This window comes from Pyrus communis, chromosome 16 (genome assembly GCF_041283825.1).
Source record: "Pyrus communis isolate YQ-2024b chromosome 16, ASM4128382v1, whole genome shotgun sequence".
Taxonomy (NCBI): Eukaryota; Viridiplantae; Streptophyta; class Magnoliopsida; order Rosales; family Rosaceae; genus Pyrus; species Pyrus communis.
This window is the reverse complement of record NC_142580.1, coordinates 6,249,309-6,269,966: the sequence shown is the minus strand read 5'-3', so window position 1 is coordinate 6,269,966 and position 20,658 is coordinate 6,249,309. Positions and strand designations below refer to the sequence as shown.

Below are 20,658 nucleotides of genomic sequence, written 5' to 3'. Positions count from 1 at the left end.
TCGTAGGTATTACAAAAGATTGATTATTGATGCTTTTGTCGGTGACGATAGAAACAATGGATTGTAGGTGGTTAGTGGTAGGGTGGTGGCACTTACTACTTACACAGTGAATTCTGCAGAACCAGAAACACATGCATGTCAACCAAACTTGTAAGTAAATAGAACAAAAGCAATAAAGATTTTGATAGCAACATCTCAAAGTGTCGTCTGTCAGTCTTGGCCACATTGTAAACATCTGCAGCAACATCATAATTTGGTAATTTGTGTACCAACGTAAGTTTTTTTTAGAGGGACGACTTGAAGCGATGCATGTATTTCAAGACATTGTTAAAAAAATCTATATACAACACAGTTCATCCGCCAAATCATTTTTGAAACGCAAAATAATGGCTTGAAAGTTGATTCTTTATACTCTTTTTCAAAGTGAAAATAAAGCTAAACCAAAAAATGAAACCAGAAATTAATTTTCTAAGATTCTAAAGATCTGAAAAAAAAAGAAACGAACGTGGATGAGCATTGCAAACTCGTAAATAAAAAAAGTGAAGGGTACGTGGACCCCTTGCTTAGACAAACATGTTCACCTAATTACAATCAGTTTCGATTTCATCGAATGAATGAACACAAATTCTCAACACTGGAGAAAACAGAGAAAAATGGTTTGTTTTGTCTCATGAAATGATCAAATGGGTTTCTCAGTCGTCCTGTTCATAATTTATCTTTGCTTTATATCATCTGTTATTTCCCAGGTTCAAGGTATGTGATTTTTTCTGGTATTTAATTACCCATTTTTAAGAGATTTTCACGATTACAGACGCATTCGTTTTGCTAGGAATTGTTGGTTTTCGGACTGACGATATGTTTGAATTGAGTATATGCAGATTTTGTGAGCATAGATTGTGGAGGGACAAGTAACCACGCTGACACAAGCACTGGACTGGCATGGATTTCAGACATGCGATTCATGTCCCAGGGAAAATCAGTCCAGGTCGAAAACCCTAATGGAAACTTGCTGCAGTTTCAGAGACGCAGGGATTTTCCCATAGACAGCAAGAAGTACTGCTATACGTTGAACACTGTGGAGAGGAGGAGGTATTTAGTCCGGGCAACATTTCAGTACGGCAGTCTCAAAAGTGAAGACACATATCCGAAATTCGAGCTTTACTTGGATGCCACGCAGTGGGCAACCGTGACTATTTTTGATGCTTCAAGAACATATGTGAATGAGATGATCATCAGGGCTTCGTCGGAATCTGTCGATGTGTGTATATGTTGTGCAACAACTGGGTTTCCGTTTATATCGACTTTGGAGCTGAGGCCTTTGAATCTTTCGATGTATGCCACGGACTATGAGGATGAGTTTTTCTTGAAAGTTGCAGCTAGGGTGAATTTTGGTGCTCCAAGCAAAGATGCTATAAGGTAGAAAACCAGATTGGATGTTGATGCTTTATTTTTTTGTAAAGGCATTAGGTAATAGAGGATTGGACGGACAGAACTGAGCACCAGAAGTAGGCTGGTTCGGATAATGTATCTAGTGATTTGATCCTTGAGTGAGAATTTATTGTTTTTCGCAGGTACCCGGATGATCCATATGACAGAATTTGGGATTCTGATCTTGTGAAAAGGCAGAATTATCTGGTTGGAGTGGCACCAGGTACAGAAAGAATCAGTACATCAAGGGATGTAGACACAAGGAGTAGAGAGTACCCCCCTGTTAAAGTAATGCAGACCGCGGTAGTTGGCACAAAGGGAGTGCTGAGCTACAGATTAAATCTGGATGGCTTCCCAGGAATGGGTCGAGCCTATGCTTACTTTGCGGAAATTGAGGATTTAGGCGCAAATGAGATCCGGAAATTCAAGTTGGAGCAACCTTTCTCGGCAGACTATAATAGTGCAGAGGTAAATATTGCTGAGAATGCAAATGGGGACTACACGCTTTATGAGCCGAGCTACATGAATGTGAGTCTGGAGTATGTTCTGCCATTTTCCTTTGTTAAGACCCCTGATTCTACGCGAGGGCCGCTTCTAAATGCAATGGAGATAAGTAAATATGTTCCAATCGCTGCAAAGACCGATAGGCGAGATTGTAAGTCCATGATCTTGGTGTTGTTTTACTTAAAAAAGTTTGCATCGGATTGGATGCGGTTTATCATTGATGAGCTGATTGCTATGCTTGGTTTTTAATCAGTAGTGGCGGTTCTGAATGTGCTTCAGTTCATGTCTGCTGAAAGTCTATCAGTAGATGAAGGTGATCCTTGCGCTCCAACTCCGTGGGAATGGGTGAATTGTAGCTCCACAGCACCACCAAGAATCACAAAAATGTAAGTTCTTCATACCTTTGCGACAACTCTGCTTCATGTCGATTTCTGTTACATTGCTATTCAATACTAGGATATTTAGTTGCCAACAAATTTTTACTGAATATTGTAGCAACCAACTTGAAACATGCAAAACCATCTGAAAGAAAATATACAAATCACAGGGAAATTTCTAGACGCTAAGTGAATGGTTCAAAGTTAGAGTCATCGAGTTAGCTTTGAATGTTCATCAAAAGCACCTTTTAGGGTGCAGTGCTGATATACAAAACCTGAATTCATTGACAGAAATTGCTTCTACATCAAGCATTCAGATATCAGATCTTCATCTTCACTTCTGAACATCACACCGGAAGATATCACTCACTCGTTATTTCATTCAGCACAGTTGCTTGCTTATAAGTTTGTCGATGGATGTCTATTAAAACCCCTTTTTTCACAAAACAGTACAAGGTATTGCATCAATGGACTATTTTAAGTAAAACATCGTAGGTCATGAAAATTTCGTCATGACTGAAAACTTAAAAATTGATCAAATGTCTCTACAGATATTAAGCATTTTAAGTTTACGGAACCCTCTAACTTGTGGTATAGTGACCTTTCAGGAAAGAATGTGAAGGGTGAAATCCCCGTGGAGCTTAAAAATCTGCAGGAGTTGACAGAGTTGTATGTGCTATTATCCTCTAAAGATGCACGCCTTTGTATTTTTTAATCATTACATTAAGTTTGCTTGCAATCTTTCTGTGCACTTAGGTGGTTGGGTGGTAACTACCTTACCGGACAATTTCCTGACATCAGTAATCTTATCAATTTAAAGATTTTGTAAGATCTTCGAATTTTCTCCAAACTTACATATTTGAATTCGGAGAACATAATTTTGCTTCAATTATGCTTTTCTTTCATATTTTGTCAACTTGGAAGGCATCTAGAGAACAACAAATTGAGTGGTTCACTACCTTCTTACCTGGCTAGCTTGCCAAGCTTACAAGAACTGTAAGTAGCTATTGGATTGTGAGTTGGATACTTCCATGTATCATTTGGATTAGTATTGAACATTTTCCGTCGTGGGGAAATGCTGTAATCTGATTATCTGAAATCCTTATGTGGCAGGTACATACAGAACAACTCTTTCAGTGGGGAAATTCCTGCAGGACTGTTAAGGGGGAAAATCACATTTAAGTAAGTTTGCTTTTCACTGATCTATGCAATGAAACAAACATGACAATATATTGTAGCCTAGAAACTTATCGACAGATATACTATTTCATCGTGCAGATATGAATATAATCTTGGATTACGTAAGGGGGAACGAAAACAGAAGCATTTCAAGTTGATAATTGGAATTTCTGTTGGAGTAGTTGCAACTGTATCATTGTTATTATTAGGGACTCTATTGATATTGCGTAATCTTCAAAGAAAGTCATCTTTTCAGAGAAGTAATGGAAAAGGTTTGTACGCAAGAATCTGTTTGCTCTGCTGTTCACAATTTCTGCAATGTAACATCTTTTCTTGTGCATCAGGTGACTCGCTGCGTGCCCGCACCAAGCCTTCAACTGGCTATTCAATTTCTCGTATGGATGAAGGCGTAGCTTGCTACATTACTCTCCCTGATCTGGAAGAGGCAACTAGCAGCTTTTCGAAAAAAATTGGCAAAGGAAGCTTTGGGTCTGTATATTATGGAAAGATGAAAGATGGAAAGGAGATAGCAGTTAAAATGATGGCAGAGTCATCTGCCCACATGAATAAGCAATTTGTAACTGAGGTAGCACTCTTGTCACGTATTCATCATCGGAACTTGGTTCCTCTAACTGGATATTGCGAAGAAGAACATCAATGCATTCTGGTTTACGAGTACATGCACAATGGAACCTTACGCGATCACATACACGGTCTGCACTCTCATAAAAAAGTTGTTCTTTGAGTTTATGTTCTTAGTTCTAACAATTTCATCCAAATCCATGACAAAATTTGGTGACAACAGGTTCTACAACCCAGAAGCGCTTAGACTGGCAAACTCGCCTTCGCATTGCAGAAGATGCAGCTAAAGGTATAAGAGGGAACTTCTGATACTAATGTATGCATACTTCATTTTTCAAGCTCATGCTATTGACACGAATTTACGTATGTATAGGTCTCGAGTACTTACATACTGGATGCAACCCTAGTATCATCCACCGGGACGTGAAAACAAGCAACATTCTCTTAGACATAAACATGAGAGCAAAAGTGTCGGATTTCGGATTGTCTAGGCAAGCAGAGGAGGATTTAACGCATATCTCAAGCGTGGCTCAGGGAACAGTAGGCTACCTTGATCCTGAGTAAGCCCCATGAATCGTATACGAAAAATTAATTATGTTCACAATCTCTCCTGTATGCACTTAAATCAGCCATGTTAATTGTCGGATGCAGGTATTATGCTAGTCAGCAATTAACTGAGAAAAGTGATGTGTACAGTTTTGGGGTTGTTCTTTTGGAGCTGATTTCAGGAAAAAAGCCAGTTTCAACAGAAGACTTTGGTTCTGAGTTGAACATTGTTCACTGGGTAAGCTTTCTGATTCACTTAAAAAGCTTGTCTGAAAAATTAGCAATGCCTCTTTAACTTAGTACCTTCTTCTGGTTTGCTCCTCTCGACTTTCAATTTGGTTTTGAGACTCCATAATCTATTAAAATGTGCCAATACTCTCAAACTGTCAAGTTTTCCGTCCATTTGAGGGCTATTTTTCGTCAATCCATTTGAAGAAAACTAATGGAAAATGCGATAAATTTGACATTTGGGAGCAAAATGGTGCGCTTGAAAGATTAGGGAACTCATGTGGTCAGGAAAGGCTGAAATGCCTCTGTGAGTCTTCCCGGCCTTTGGAAGGGGTGGATAACCGTGGCTTGCCACCAGTTATCCCCCTTTAAAAAAAAAAAAAAAATGGATTAGGGAACTCATAACCAAACTGAAAGCCGAAGGAGCAAATTGAAAGCAGGTTTATAAATTCAGGGGCTTTGCCAATTTTTACGGAATAAAAATTCAATGGCCGGTTGATATGCGCGGGATTTTCTAGTATACTCTAGTGTGTACAACACCGACATCCGCCCCACATTCATTACGTCATTCATTCTGTGCATACCATACACCGGAACATAATAGAATTTTCGTGTTATACACACCATGTAATCCTAAAAAATTGTTGTTTTTCCAGGCAAGATCCTTGATTCGTAGAGGAGATGTTGAAAGCATCATAGATCCTATCCTAGCAGGAAGTGTGGAAGTTGAGTCCATTTGGAGAATTGCTGAAGTAGCAATCCAGTGTGTTGAGCAACATGGAGTTTCCAGGCCAAGAATGCAGGAGATAATCGTGGCCGTTCAGGATGCTACGAAGATTGAAAAGGGCAGTGAATCCAACCAGAAAATATCACCCAGCAGTAGCAGTTCAAAAGCACAACCCTCCAGGAAAACTTTGCTAACAAGCTTTCTGGAAATTGAGAGCCCTGATTTGTCCAAGGATTGTTTAGTCCCATCTGCCAGACGAGATGATGATATATGAATGCGCTTTCTTTTGACATTTCAGCACTTTAACACCAACATTACTTTTCTTTCTCATTTGAAAATTGTAATTATTGGTTGTACACGCTATATATGTAGTGGCGAATCAAGAATTAGAATTTTGTGAGAATTTCAAGTTTTTTATAAAAACAGACCGCGATGAGCGTAAAAAAAAAAAAAAAAATTCAGTTTATATTGTGAGAATTTGTCGAGTGTTGTTCATGTAATCTTTCTAGATATGTCTAGTAGGTACAAAGTGACCCGTACAAATGATTCAAAATGTCTATGGAAGATCTTCACATGTATATTTTCTAAACTCCAGTCCTGGGACCACCTAGGTCCCAATGTGCATCCACCTCTATGTACACACATAGAGAAGTAATTTCTATTACAAATAGTTTGACATGTTATGTTGCCGCACATGTCGGTTATGGTTATTGAAGTGGGTGGACGTGCCTTTGGTGCGAAATTGCACTTCTTGAAAAGTATATTAAGCCCTATTAACCTCAGTTTATAAAATGGTTTTAGTAAGAACTCTTGTTTATGTGTAGAAGAGTATTTGCCATCATCAATCACTCATGTTAACGGATCTAGCAATTGGTTTACTAGATGGTTCAACATGGTTAATTTCCGTCTTAATTTGTGTTAACGTGACAACTTCTTAATTATTTGTTTTACATGCGTGACTCCGTGACACCTTACTGAACTGATATCTCTCTTAAAAAAATTATATTAACAAATTGTCGATGCAAGTGAAGTGTTAAAACGTCTGAACGGTCTATAGTCGTCCATGGTGCGTGCAAAAGATGCTAAAACATAACCCGTGTGGAAAACGACATGTACTTAGACAAATCATATATAGAAATGTATGATGCATATATTCCATGTATCCGTCGGGGACGGCGTGGGTTATCATGGCAAATCCTACCCAAATTATGTCGGCTCGCTCAGTGTTGTCACCACTTGCCCCACAAGTGGCCTTATAAAGGGAACGGGATGTTCCGCAACTTGTTTTATAGGAAAATTAATAAAAATAGATTGAAAATTTTGAATTTTAACGGTAAGGATAAAATAAAGGGTAAAGTGAATAGTACCATGATTGACTTTTTAGTGTAAAAATATGGTTTTTTTTTGTTAAAATGAACAGTACTGTGAGTTTTTCGTTAAAATTCCCTTGTTTTATTTGTTACTTTCTCTTTTTGTTTCTGTTAAATGTCTTATTTTTCTTTGTGAAAATGGTTTAACTAATTTAGCAAAAAATGGAGAAAGAGCCCCATAAATTAAAGACCATCTGTCTTAATATTTTTTTTTAACAAGCGATATTATTTACATTAAAAAGAAAGAGATAGACTTAGGGCTGGTTTCGTATTGCTGTGCTTTGAAAAAAAGCTGCTTCTGCTGTGCTGTGAGAATAAGCAGCTGTGAAATAAAGCAGCAGAGTGTTTGGTAAACTTTTTTGTAAAAGTGCTTTTGAAAAGAAAAAAAAAGCAGTATTAGAGTGTTTGGTAAACTTTTATGTAAAACAGATGTGAAAAAAAGCCAGTTTTTCAAAGCTAGGTTTTGTAGCTTCTTGTTTTTGGCTTTTTTTCATCCAAAACTGTGAAAAAAAGCTGAAGCTGAGTGTTTACCAAACACAAAAACAGCTCCCAGCTTTTTTTGATAGCAGCTTTTTTCAGAATCAACTCAGTACCAAACCAGGTCTTAGTCTCACCATATGATAATAATAATTTGGTCAAATTTTTTTTTAGCGAGAATAATTTGCTTAAAAAAGGATATATTCACTGCAATAGAGGAGAACCAATGGATTTTTTTTTATAGAAACTTGAAACATGTCTAATTTTATGGCACAATATTAGGTTTAGTTTAATTCTTAATTATTTTTTTAATTAGATCATCAGTAGAGAATTCATGCTAAGCCACACGATGACTTTGCTATAAAAAAATATATTAAAATTACTGTATTTGAACTTAAATTTTTTAACTTATATGTAAAAAAAAAATTATTAAGTGATAAATCAATACAATTAAACAAATGTCAAATCATCATAGGAAGGCCGCAAGAATAATTAGATATAATTAACATAAACCAAAATATTTAAAAAAAAAATATCCACATTAATAAGATAGGATTCGACCCCCTTTCTTTTTAGGTTTTAATGGATAGAAAGTGGTTGATTAAGTTTTAAGGGACTTATTTGTATCTCCACCACAATAATATTTTTCATTATATTGCTTTCCATATGGGTTTCTCCACATGATCTGCTTCAGTCCATGGATAAGCCTCCAAATGTGGGCCCTTTCATCAGATGATTGCAGATGAACGGTTCTCATACACAGAAATAAAAACCCACAAATTTGAACAAAAATATAATAAAAACCCACAACCAAAAACACACCCACATACGCATTGAGTAAGTTTCCGTTTGACCTCCTCTTTCCGTTTGACCTCCTCTTTATTATCTTAGTTGAAATTGACGATTTGGATTTTTTTTTTTTTTTAATTACCTCATTTGCAAAAAATGATAGGTTTTTTAGCCAAAATTGTTTATGAGATTCGCATAATTTCTCATTTGGTCCTTGAGATTTGAAATTAATAGAAGTGGTTCCTGAGTTTGTCCACCATCAATTATTTTGGTTATTCCATGAAATTTTTTGTTAAATAATGACCAAAATGACAAAAATACCCTCAAATTAATAAACGTTAGGCCAAAATGATTTAACAAAAATTGAGAGTATTTTTGTCATTTTATCTCCATTTCATAGAGATTTTTCAGGGGATAATCAAAATGATTGATGGTAGACAAACTCAGGAACCACTTTTATTGATTTCAAATCTCAAAGACCAAAGTGAAGAGTTCTACAAATCTCAATGATCATTTTGGCTAAAAGCCGAAATAATATTTTATACCAAATTCTTCTAAAGTTTGGAAAAGAGAATTTAAACTTTAATGCATAAAGGAGAACACATTATTCTAATCAACTTAGAATATCTCTAAAGGAGATAGCAAAAAGTTTCTATAACCATTTGGCACTTTTGTGCTACTTTAAAATCTGTCACTCCAAATCATTCTTTAACTAACTCTTTAAATTTTTTTCTCACTTTAAAATATTAATATCTTAACTTTATTATACCTCATCGGCCCAAAATTTTATTCTAAAAATCTTTACTAAACAATATTTTTGAATAAAATATATTGTGAAACGCAACTTGTTAGCTTGAAGAAGTACCAATTGACTAAATGGTTGCTAACTCTCTAGTTTGCTAATTGGATTCCACCTCCGCTGAAGAGGTATTTTCTACGTGGCTAACAAATTTAACTTTGCTGCCCAAATGCTACCTTGTTAAAGATGCTATTAGTTAAGCCCACTTCTACCAAATATGAAGAAAAACAAATTATATGTGATTTGCTAGTCTAGCGGTACCTAATACTCATCGTCTGTTTAGTTGGAACAAAATCAAATTGACTTAAATGAATGTGAATATAATATATATTTATATCCTATGTCAAGCTTGTATAACAAGATTCATTCATAAAATAACCCAAAACCAGAAAATAATTATCCCAAAACATAATAATATTCGTAAATACCATTGATTAAAAAAAATTAGAAAGAAGCTGAGAAAAGGCACCTTGGCAATATAAAAAAGAGAAGCAAATATACATAAAGGAAAAGATTATGATAATTAAGAAGTAAGAACACAAATTAAATGAGGAGGCAAAAGACGCAGTTTATCCTGAATACGTATGCCGCTCTGACCGTATAAAGCAGGCAAACTCCGAAAAAGGTCGGTCTCAGGTCCGCCCCCCGTTGAGAAAAAAGATAAGGAGAAAATAGCCTGGGGATATAAACCTTTGTGTCCCTGTCTCTCTCTGCTTTTAGTTAGTTTGTTTGTTTTTGGTGCTTGCTGGGTATTATTTAATCTCCCTGCAGAAAGTAGAAAAAACCCAACAAAAAAAAAAAGGGAACTTTCTGGGTGATCTTTGTACTTGGTAGTCTCTGAGAAGAGAGGGGAGTTCTTGCTCTCTGTTCTTTGTTAGAGAAAGATAGGAGAGAGAGATGGAGATGATTTATTACCAGCCGTCTTACCAGGAGTCCTTGAGTGCTTTAGAAGCAGATATACAGCATGCAAATTCTCTGTAAGTTGCTTTATTCCTCTGGAAATTCTTTGTTTTTGTTTCAATTTCTCTGTTTTCCTATTGTGGTTGTGAATATCCTTTTTTTCCCCAAGTGGGTAGTTTACTTTTATGTTTAACTGCAAAAAGCTGTATTTAGGTCATCTGATCATCACAACCCACATCATAATTTTTCAATTTAGGCAAGAAAATGCAAAACCCTTTGTCAAATTTGCCAATTTGGGATTTTTCTGGGGAGCAAGTTTGTTTATTTATTTATTTATTTTTTTTGGGGGTTTTGATTTTATCATGGTTGGTTATTAGATTGAAATGTAAAGTTTACAACTTTTGACATATTACTAATTCTGATTTTGATTTGGGATTCTTCTGGGGAGAAAAGTTGTGGTATTCTTCTTGGGTTTTGACTTGATCATGTTAGAGTTATCAGATAAAACTGTGAAGTTTGCAACTTTTGACATGTTACTAGTTCTGATTTTGATTTGGTCGTGTGCAGAGCTGCTGCAATTCCGAGAGGCAAAGGCGGTGCCCGGTTTCAGATGAAATTGGTGTACAATCACTTGGCTCCCCTCTTTCTGTTTTTGTTGCAATGGTTTGATTGCTCATGCACTTGCCTGCTCCCAAGATACCTATATTTCTTCCATATACTTGTCTACAAGGTTTGGTTCTTTTCTTCCTCTCTAGTCTATTCGTTGTTAATCGATGCGGAAAGGGAATTTACTTTTGTTGCTCCACCTAATTCGGGCATGCCGGTCTTATTTTGATACAGGTATACACAGATGGCAGGCCTAGCATTTCAACTCATGGAAGGAAGGCTTCTATAAGGGACTTCTATTGTATGTCGAATTTCCTACTTTATGATCATTGGATGTCGTTTGGTTGTGATTTGCTCGATTAGGTTTCTAACTTAGTTTGCTTTGTTGAAAACCGAATTGCAGCCGTTATCTTACCGTCTCTTCAGCGGCTGCACGGGGATTTGGGGGAGTTAGATGATTCTAAAGATGGACATCCTAGGGTTCCCAGCATGGAAAGCTCTGGAAAGAAGATGATTAAGGGAGATGGTAGCCTTGTCAATGCTGAAGGGGAGAGAGAAGAGGAGTGTGGGATATGTTTAGAGCCTTGCACCAAAGTGGTCTTGCCTAATTGCTGTCACGCAATGTGCATCAAATGCTACCGCAACTGGTAAGTACAAGCCTTCGCTATATCCCTTATCCGTATCCATGTCTGCTTGTTTCTCTAGACAGTTATTTATTCTTTGCACTTGCAATGCTCTGGTTTAATTTCAGGAGTAGAAAGTCGGAGTCTTGCCCATTTTGCCGTGGTAATATAAAGAGAGTTAAGTCTCAAGACTTATGGGTGCTCACTTGCAACGAAGATGTGGTAGACACCGAAACGGTTTCAAAAGAGGACTTGTTGCGTTTCTACCTCTATATCAACAGCCTGCCGAAAGATTACCCGGACGCCCTCTTCTTGGTGTACTACGAGTATTCTAATTTGTTTTAAGAGAACGAAGAATGGTGTAGAGATAGAAAAGGCCCTCCTGTTAAATGTAAATACAACTCGGTAAGGAACTTCTATTCGATTTTTACACAAAACAACGGTTTCAAATGTTATGCATATCGAAAATTTACAAGTCGTTGTAATACTGCTTCATTTACTGATGTCAAAGTTTTCATCTTGAGAATCAAGTTCTGTTATAAGTTAGATCCCCTGATCTATTACTCTAGTTAAAATTGACCTCTCAAATTTTTTTGTTTGGTAAATTAATTTCTGAACTAATTGAAATCAGCCAATTAACTTTTTTCACGGTCAGAGATGAGATTTCATCCACATTGCCTTCAAATATTGTCATGTGACCAGCACGTGATTCACTCTTGAAGATGAAGTCGTGCTAGTGTTTGATGGCAAATTGGATAAATTTTCATTGAATCTTACGACAAATGGTTAATTGGCTGATTTTAAATAGTTCATATAGTTAATTTTCTAAAAGAAAGATTAGGTTGTCAATTTCAATTGAGGTAATAATTGGAGGTTTGACTCTGAATTTAACGGTCAAAGCTCGAAAAAACTCGACGACTCTTGGCCTTTTAATTATGTAGAGCATTAATGTGATTGGACGTAGGATACGTCAAGGGTAAACAATTATCGCCTCCTGTTGAGCACATCTTTAAGTATGACTCGAAGCCCTCGACGGGGTTAGTGGGTGGATGGACCGCAGAAGCAGATAATGTGCTCTGGCAGCCTATACATGAAATGAAATCAGACTATGTGCTGTGGTCTCTTTCTTCCATCTAACCGTCAAGTTAACATGTAACGCTTTCTCTAAAGAAAACTCGATCTTCCATATATAGTGAGGGATAAGAAATGGATGACAGAGCTATCGATTAGCATCCAAACAAGTGAAAGGTAGACTCTGCCTGCGTAAAAAAGTAACGGTTAACTTGATAGTTCGACAAAAAAGAGTGAGAATGTAATTTAACTCTTTATTCATAGGTTGTTTTTGTTAATTTCGAAATGACATATTACATATCCTATGTTGAATGTATTAGTAACGTTAGGTTATGATCATGGTAAATTGGTAAAAATGAAAATTGACCTTGAAAGCTTAGTAGTAGTTTAGTAATGAATTGAGATCCTCTCCGGATCACTCTACACTGAACAGTCAGAATCGGAAATCCTGATCGTTCAAAGAGAGAGTGAAGTTCAAAAATGAGATGAGCTAATAAAATGAACTAACGAGGACTGCGAGGTTTAAATTGAGCAGTCCAAATTTTTTAATCTTGCGACTTTCCTGTGTCCGTAGAGATCTCGACGGGTTCAATAATTTGGTAAAAGTTTAGTGTAATTCACCAAACGTGTAGTAACGGTAGCCATTGACTGCACCATAACGGAAAGATCAAAACACAAAATAAAATAAATAAAAAGAAAAATAAAAATAAAATTGGTGGGAGAAACCAGAGCAGGGGGTAACGTGGGAAAATTACAGTCAGCTCCGCAGTCTGCAGGATCAGAGAGACACCGCCCACGGTGGTCCTTATTCATCGTATCCAACGTTTTGAACTGTTACCGGATTCCACAGGTCAAATTTCTAGGGTTTTGGTCTCAATCGGTGATCATTTCGGAGCTCTCTGATTGATTTCTAGGGATTACGGGGATTGAATACTCCGGTTCGGTTGGGTTTCGGATCCGGGCCTTGTGGCTGAGGAGGGAGGGATTGGTTTATGCGCGCCATTCCGATGTCTGAGAAACCTGGCTTGAAGCAGGTTCTGGAGGACTCGGCAGCTGAGGCGGAGGGAGATCATGCGATTCGGGGTAGTCCAATTCCGAATGGTTTGGCCAAGGATTCGAATGTGATTCGAGACGACGTCGCCGAGCCGGTGAATCAGGTAAGCGGAGAATTCTGGAATTGCAATTTGCGAAACGGTGCCGTTTCAATTCAATCGGGGGTGCATAATAGCTATGGTATCGGTTTTAATTGCAGGAATTAGGGTCGGGGTCGCCGGCGGCGGACGGAGTCGAAGACGACGATGACAGGGTTCCGGGAGATAAGGGCAAAGTGACGGAGGATTCGGGGAAAGAGGAGTTCGTCGATTGCTCGGAGGATTACGCCATGGATGAGGTGGATCGCCTGCGGCTTTTGCTGGAGACTACTGTTAGCGAGAAGGAAAGTTTAGCGCGCCAATTCGAGGTTGGTATTTGTTTTATTCAATCGAAAAGACTGATGCTTTTCGAGGCATTTTCGTGTTTTTGGTATTGATTGTTGGTTGTTGTTGTTTTTTAAAATGTAGGAAGAAAGAGAGGCTTTTGGCAGAGAAATAGCAAGTCTTCGGTTTCAGCTCAATGCTTTCACTGATCCACAGCCCTCGATTGGCGAAAGCGGTAATTTTGTTAATACCCGATGGACTGAGTTGATAAATGAATGTTCTGGACTTGTTAAGACGGCGTTGGAAAAACAGGTGCAGACTGAGGCCGCAGTGAGAGAGCTTGAAGGAGTTGTGTTTAAGAAGGATCAAGAGATTGAGGAACTCAATGCCAAGGTCAATGAGTTTTCGGTATTGAATGATGTGGTATCAATTTTTTTGAATTCTGCTCAGATGTCTGTGGAAGTGTCATCTGAGGCTCAGATTGAGAAGGATACACACGTTGAATTTGTGACTAACAGGATGTTGGCTTCCCTTAAGGGTGTTGTTGATCAACAAGAAATGGTGGATGGTTCTATAGGTGGAAAATTAGCACATGTTGAGCAAGGCACTTCGATCTTAATTCAAAAGTTGACAGGGATGCTTTCTGAAATTGAGCAACTTAGACAGTGTTTACCGGAGGCCAGGTCAGATCTTGACTCGCAGGAGTTAGGGGGGATCTTCACTGCTGCCCGTGATGAGTTACTTGAGCACAAAAGAAAGGAAGCAGAGTTTGTTGAAAGATTGAGCCATCTGGAGGATGAAAATAGGAAATTGATTGAAGAACTTGAAAATCAAAAAGGAATAGTTGAGATGGTAAATGCGGCTCTAGGACAAACAAAAATGGAACTAGAGCAGGAGAAGCATAGGTGCGCTAATACCAGAGAGAAGCTTACTATGGCCGTGACAAAAGGGAAGGCATTGGTACAGCAACGGGACTTGTTGAAGCAGTCCATTACTGAAAAAACAAGTCAGCTTGAGAAATGTTTGATTGAATTGCAAGAGAAGTCAAGTGCACTTGAAGCTGCTGAGTTAACCAAGGAGGAATTGATTAGAAGTGAAAAATTGATTGCATCCTTACAAGAAATAGTATCCCAGAAGAATGCAATCATTGAAAGTTTGGAGGAGGTTATGTCTCAGACCGGTGTACCTGAAGAACTTCAGTCTATGGATATTCTAGAGAGACTTCGGTGGCTTTCGGATGAAAATGATAAACTCAAGGGCATTTCCCTTGAATTCCAAAACTTGAGAGATGCTATGCATGCAATTGATCTACCAGAAGTTATTTCATCTTCTGATTTAGAGTATCAAGTGAATTGGCTTAGGGAATCATTTTCTCAGGCCAAAGAGGAAGTTCTTATGTTGCGCAATGAAATTACTGCAACTAAGGAAGTGGCACATAAAAATATCGACCACTTAACTGATTCACTTTCAGCTGAGTTGCAGGCAAAGGAATATCTCCAAGCAGAGCTGGACAATCTGACATCTGAATACCAAGAGATTGTCAAGAAAGAGCAACAGGTGTCTTTGGAGAAGGCTGATATGGCCAAAGAGGAAGTACTTATGTTGCGTGATGAAATTACTGCAAATAAAGAAGTGGCGCGTAAAAATATTGAAGACTTAACTGCTGCACTTTCAGCTGAGTTGCAGTCAAAGGAATATCTCCAAGCAGAGCTGGACAATCTGACATCTGAATACCACGAGATTGTCAAGAAAGAGCAACAGGTGTCTTTGGAGAAGGCTCGTAGGGCCAAAGAGGAAGTACTTGTATTGCGTGATGAAATTACTGCAACTAAAGAAGTGGCGCGTAAAAATATTGAAGACTTAACTGCTTCACTTTCAGCTGAGTTGCAGTCAAAGGAATATCTCCAAGCAGAGCTGGACAATCTGACATCCGATCACCAAGAGATTGTCAAGAAAGAGCAACAGGTGTCTTCAGAGAAGGCCAATATGGTCAGAATGTTACTCGATGTGTCTGGAGTTGTAGTGGACAATGAAAAGGTCTATGAGCCTTCCTCGGACACTGCGTTGCTAATTGACAGATGCATTGGGAAGATAAAAGAACAGAGTAGTGCCTCACTTGATTCTCCAAAGGTTGATGCTGAATTGTTTGAAACAATTCAAACCCACCTGTATGTAAGAGATCAGAAATTGATGCTTTGTGAGACTTTACTAGAAGAGGAGACTCTGGTGAGGTCAGAGGTGAATAATCTATCGAATGAGTTGTGGGATGTTTCTCAAAAACTTGTAGTTTTGAACGAGGAAAAGGGGACCCTGCAGAGAGATTTTGAACGATCAGAGGAGAAAAATACTGTGCTAAGGGAGAAGTTATCCATGGCAGTCAAGAAAGGTAAGGGACTGGTTCAAGACAGGGAAAACTTGAAACATCGTTTGGATGAAAAGAAATCGGAAATTGAGAAGTTACAGCTTGAGTTACAGCAGGAACAATTGGCACTTGCTGAATGCAGGGACAAGATAAGTAGTTTGTCTGCTGATGTAGATCGCATCCCAAAGTTAGATGCTGATCTAGTTACAATGAAGGAACAACGGGATCAACTCGAACAGTTCTTATTGGAGAGCAATAACATGTTACAGAGAGTAATCGAATCTCTTGATGGCATTGATCTTCCTGTCGATCCAGTTTTTGAAGAGCCTGTGGGGAAGGTGAAGTTCATTTCAGGATACATAAATGAGTGTCAGGATGCGAAGGAAAAAGCAGAGCAAGAATTGGGAAAAGTAAAAGAGGATGCCAATGATCTGGCTGATAAGTTAGCAGAAGCTCACTCAACTATAAAGTCTCTGGAAAATGAGTTGTCAGTTGCAGAGAATGATATTTCTCAACTTGTTGAACAAAAGAGGCAAATGGAAGTGGGTAAGACCAATGTTGAGAAAGAGTTCGAGAAAGCAATTGAGGAAGCTGAGTCTCAAGCTAGCAAGTACGGTGAGGTTTGTGCATCAAAAAAGTCACTGGAAGAGGCGTTATCACTTGTAGAAAATAATATATCTGTGCTTGTCAGTGAAAAAGAGGGAGCTTTAGCCGGTAGAGCTGCTGCAGAGACAGAGCTAGAGAAAGTAAAAGAGGAAGTTGATATTCAGACTGGCAAACTAACAGAGGCCTATAAGACCATAAAGTTACTCGAAGATTCCCTATCGCAGGTACAGGACAATGTTTCTTTACTCATTGAACAAAACAATGAAGTTCAAATTGGTAGGACCAGTTTAGAGGGTGAGCTAAAGAAACTGCAAGACGAAGCTCGATTCCACGATAACAAGGTAGCAGATGCCCAGGCAACCATAAAATCACTGGAAGATGCATTGCTGAAGGCTGAGAATGATATTTCTGTACTTGAAGGTGAAAAGAAAAATGCTGAAGAAGAAATATTTACTCTTAATTCCAAGTTAAATACATGCAATGAAGAGTTGTCTGGAACTAATGGCAGCACAGAAAGCAGGTCCATAGAGCAAAGTGGTCACCTACATAATCTTCACCTGTTACTGAAGGATGAAACTCTGTTGTCCACTGTGAAAAGATGTTTCGAGAAGAAATTTGAGGGCCTGAAAGATATGGAACTCATTCTAAAAAATATAAAGGACCGGTGTGTTTCCATGAATTTAGAAGAGCTGCAAAGACACCAAGTGTTGGAGGTATATATGCTTTTCTGTGGAGAAAGTTTTGTTCCTTACGGTTCACTTTATTTTTTCTTTTGTGCATGCCATGCAGATGCTGGTGGACCAGAATCCATTTTGCATTTTGAGCTTTCCTTTTTCTTCTTTTTATATTCTCTTTTTGTTGTCAATTTCTTACTTCTTCCCGGGAAGAATATGTTTGGCTCTGACAAAACCAAACTCCTTTATAATTAGAATGTCGCTGTGATGTGTTCCCAATGACTGAATATTTTTTATCTTTGTTTTAATGAGCTCCTTTTATTACTTATTCCAGGAAGATTTATATGTGACGAAGTCTTTCTCAGATGGCCTTGACAACATTTACAGTGTTGAAAAGGATAATGGTGAGGCCAGTGTTTCCGATGCTGATATGTCCTCATATTTGAAGAAGACTGCAGAAAAGTTTCAGTTGCGAGACAATATTCTTGCAGAAAATGTTGAACGCTTCTCTTCTTCTGTAGATGAGTTTATTGCAAATCTGTTGAGAAATCTACAGGCAATAAGGGATGAAGTAATCACTGTGTCCGAGAACATGGAGTCTGTCAAAGAAAAAGCAACTAATCTGGAAATAAGTAAACAGGAACAGGAGGATACAATAGCCAGTTTAGAAAATGATCTTAACTCTCTACTCTCTTCTTGTACTGATGCTACTGGAGAACTTCAGTTTCAAGTCAAGAACAATTTACTTGAACTGAGCTCTGTTCCTGAGCTTGAAGAATTGAAACAGTATCTGTTCCCAGAAACAGGAGAAATTGGTGGAGAGACCACAGAAACCAATGAGCAAGGTCTATACGGCAGCAAATATGGGAAAACCGCAGAAATGTTGTCCATTTCTATTAGAAAAGTTAAAGCTTTGATTAAACAGTTTGAGAGCACAAGTAAAGTGGCAGCCTCTACAATTGAAGATTTGCAGAGGAAACTGACAGAAGCGAGGACGACTGTTGAGAAAGCTGTTGAAGAAAGGGATCTTGGACAAAATAGGATTTCCAAGTTGGATGCTGATGTAGAAGCATTACAGAATTCATGCAGTAAGCTGGCACTTAGACTAGAGGATTATCAATCCAAAGAGGATAAGTTTAACGAAAAAGAGGCTGAAGTTTTATCACTGCGCAATGCTTTGTCAATGAAGGAACAAGGTGAATATCTTCTCTTTGCTTTCTTATTCTCTTTCTGATGTTGCTGAACATATTTACTTTGATGTTGTAATGACTGTAAGTGCTCTAATGACTTACTTATTCATGTTGCTTGTTTCAGAGGCGGAAGACTCACTCCTGTCAGCATCTGAAATCAAAATCCTCTTTGACAAGATCAGCGGGATTGAAATCCCTATGCCAGAGTCACTAGGAGGAGAATTGGAGCCCCACATTTCATCTCATGTGAATAAACTATTTTACGTTATTGATAGTATTACTGACCTTCAGCATCAGATAAACTTGTTGTCTTATGAAAATGATGAGCTGCAGTCAACTCTTGGGACTAGGAATCTCGAAATTGAACAATTGAAGGAGGAGGTTGAAAGTTATGATGGAGATAGACAAAGTAGAGAGAAGATGAAAAATGAACTGTCTCTGCTCTTATATAGTTTGGAAAAAATTATAGATATGTCAGGAGGTAATGATTTAGTAGGAGACCAGAAATCTTCTGGTGTGACGGGACTTCTATCAGTATTGGAGAAGCAGGTTAGGGCTTTACAACTGGAATCCGAAAGTTCAAAATCAAAAGCCCAGGAACTTGGTACTAAGTTGGGAGAGAGCCAAAAGATTGTGGAGGAATTATCGACTGTGGTTAATTCACTTCAAGGAAGGACTGCTCAGTCAGAGATTGTCCAGGACAGGAGCATCTTTGAAGCACCTTCGTTGCCTACCGGTTCAGAGATATCTGAAATTGAAGATGGGGTAAATGTTCATTTATATGATTCCATTATAATTCCATTCTCTGCGTCGTTACCATTTGACTCCTTTTGAACATGTTGATATATGCTTTAAAATTTCCAATTAAGTTGAGGTGTCTTACGGTGCAAAAAATAGTAGGTGTGCCTATTGTTAGTTGCATGCCGAACAATATCAGTTGTGGTTTTTTGTACGGAGACCTGTAAGAGTTGAAGTTTAATCAAAATTTTCAGGGATCACATGGAAAGAACGGGATATCTCCTGTCCAATCAGCAGCTCATGTGCGAACTATGCGAAAGGGTTCAACTGACCATCTGGCAATTGAAATTGGCTCTGAATCTACCCGGTTACTCAACAGTGAAGAAACTGATGAGGACAAAGGTGTGCACTTTATGATTTGTCTATCGTTCCAAACACTTTTAAGGCATGGTAAAACTTATTTCCTTCTGTTTTTATTTTCTTGTCCTTTTCCAGGTCATGTATTCAAGTCTCTCAATGCATCTGGTCTCATTCCAAGACAAGGAAAGTTGGTTGCAGATCGAATAGATGGAATTTGGTAAACTCCCGAGATTAACCTTGTTATATAGAGAAGGGGGTCGCGGTGGAAAACATCAAAATCCTTTCTTCCTTTCACCTTGTTTTTCTGAAACCTTATTACACGAAAACCTTAGTAGCTGCCTAACATCTAACACAGCATATTTAGCCGTTGTTTTGATCAATGCAGTCTGCCACATTTCCTATGTTTCACCTTGATTCTTATTTGTTTTTCTAATCTATATACGCAGGGTATCTGGTGGGCGGGTTTTGATGAGTCGCCCGAGGGCAAGGCTCGGACTTATCGTCTACTGGCTCTTCTTGCATCTGTGGCTGCTGGGAACCATTTTGTAACCAATCAAGTCTCTGGTTGTCCCTCATTAGGGTGTGCAACCAAATTGTATCATAGACAGACATTTCGTCATTTCCTTTTGCCGTTCATTTCTTTCGCTTTGCATATATGTCCCATCCCCAAACTATAAAATTCGATGCAATCACATTTTTTTAGGTTGCAGAGAATCAAATCGCAGGTGGAAATTTTTCCACATTTTGTTACTTGTTTTGTTTCATCCTAGTAGTTTGGTATACGACACTCAGTGAACCTCATATCTCTGTCGTAAATCCAGTAACACAGACGCACTTCTCAACATTCGGAATTTCTCATTTGATGTATCGTGTTTCTAAAAATTATTCGTGTGATATGACACGAGAATAACTCATGGTACGGATTCACCGTCATGATGATGTTCGTTGTTAATAATACAAACATATAGGAAAAAGGTAATACATATTTTTATATTATCAACATGTATCCGTGCATGCAAGTCTTTAATGATCAAAGATTTATGGTTATTCACCATTCTATTTGGCATCAAACGATTGAAATTATAACATCAAAAGCACATCAGCAGA

The 20,658-nt window shown here is 38.2% G+C and overlaps 3 protein-coding genes across 9 annotated transcripts; all 3 read left to right on the top strand.

The window, feature by feature from the left end:
• Window positions 1-309: 309 nt before the first annotated feature.
• LOC137731896 (putative LRR receptor-like serine/threonine-protein kinase At1g67720) lies at window positions 310-6,048 on the top strand. Of its 7 annotated transcripts, none has more exons than XM_088687946.1 (15): window positions 438-753; window positions 879-1,416; window positions 1,572-2,083; window positions 2,189-2,318; window positions 2,601-2,765; window positions 2,907-2,978; window positions 3,066-3,134; window positions 3,234-3,305; window positions 3,423-3,491; window positions 3,588-3,760; window positions 3,833-4,201; window positions 4,294-4,359; window positions 4,444-4,630; window positions 4,722-4,854; window positions 5,501-6,048. In XM_088687946.1, the coding sequence occupies exons 1-15, from the start codon at window positions 684-686 to the stop codon at window positions 5,843-5,845; spliced, it is 2,970 nt and encodes a 989-aa protein (XP_088544072.1). In that variant the 5' UTR covers window positions 438-683; the 3' UTR covers window positions 5,846-6,048. The 7 variants fall into 7 exon arrangements, with proteins under 7 accessions (XP_068327246.2, XP_088544072.1, XP_088544071.1 ...); XM_088687945.1 differs by having other exon boundaries at window positions 566-753; window positions 2,186-2,318; XM_068471145.2 differs by lacking the exon at window positions 2,601-2,765 and having other exon boundaries at window positions 310-753; window positions 2,186-2,318.
• Window positions 6,049-9,718: 3,670 nt separating this feature from the next.
• LOC137730736 (E3 ubiquitin-protein ligase AIRP2) lies at window positions 9,719-11,661 on the top strand. The gene is made up of 5 exons (XM_068469694.2): window positions 9,719-9,983; window positions 10,474-10,636; window positions 10,747-10,813; window positions 10,916-11,159; window positions 11,264-11,661. Exons 1-5 carry the CDS (start codon window positions 9,904-9,906, stop codon window positions 11,478-11,480), a joined length of 771 nt encoding a protein of 256 aa, XP_068325795.2. The 5' UTR covers window positions 9,719-9,903; the 3' UTR covers window positions 11,481-11,661.
• Window positions 11,662-12,880: 1,219 nt separating this feature from the next.
• On the top strand, window positions 12,881-20,301 carry LOC137730735 (trans-Golgi network-localized SYP41-interacting protein 1). Its single transcript, XM_068469693.2, has 8 exons — window positions 12,881-13,363; window positions 13,459-13,665; window positions 13,766-17,302; window positions 17,598-18,459; window positions 18,578-19,218; window positions 19,446-19,593; window positions 19,687-19,768; window positions 19,998-20,301. The coding sequence occupies exons 1-8, from the start codon at window positions 13,199-13,201 to the stop codon at window positions 20,098-20,100; spliced, it is 5,745 nt and encodes a 1,914-aa protein (XP_068325794.2). The 5' UTR covers window positions 12,881-13,198; the 3' UTR covers window positions 20,101-20,301.
• The last annotated feature ends 357 nt before the right edge of the window (window positions 20,302-20,658 follow it).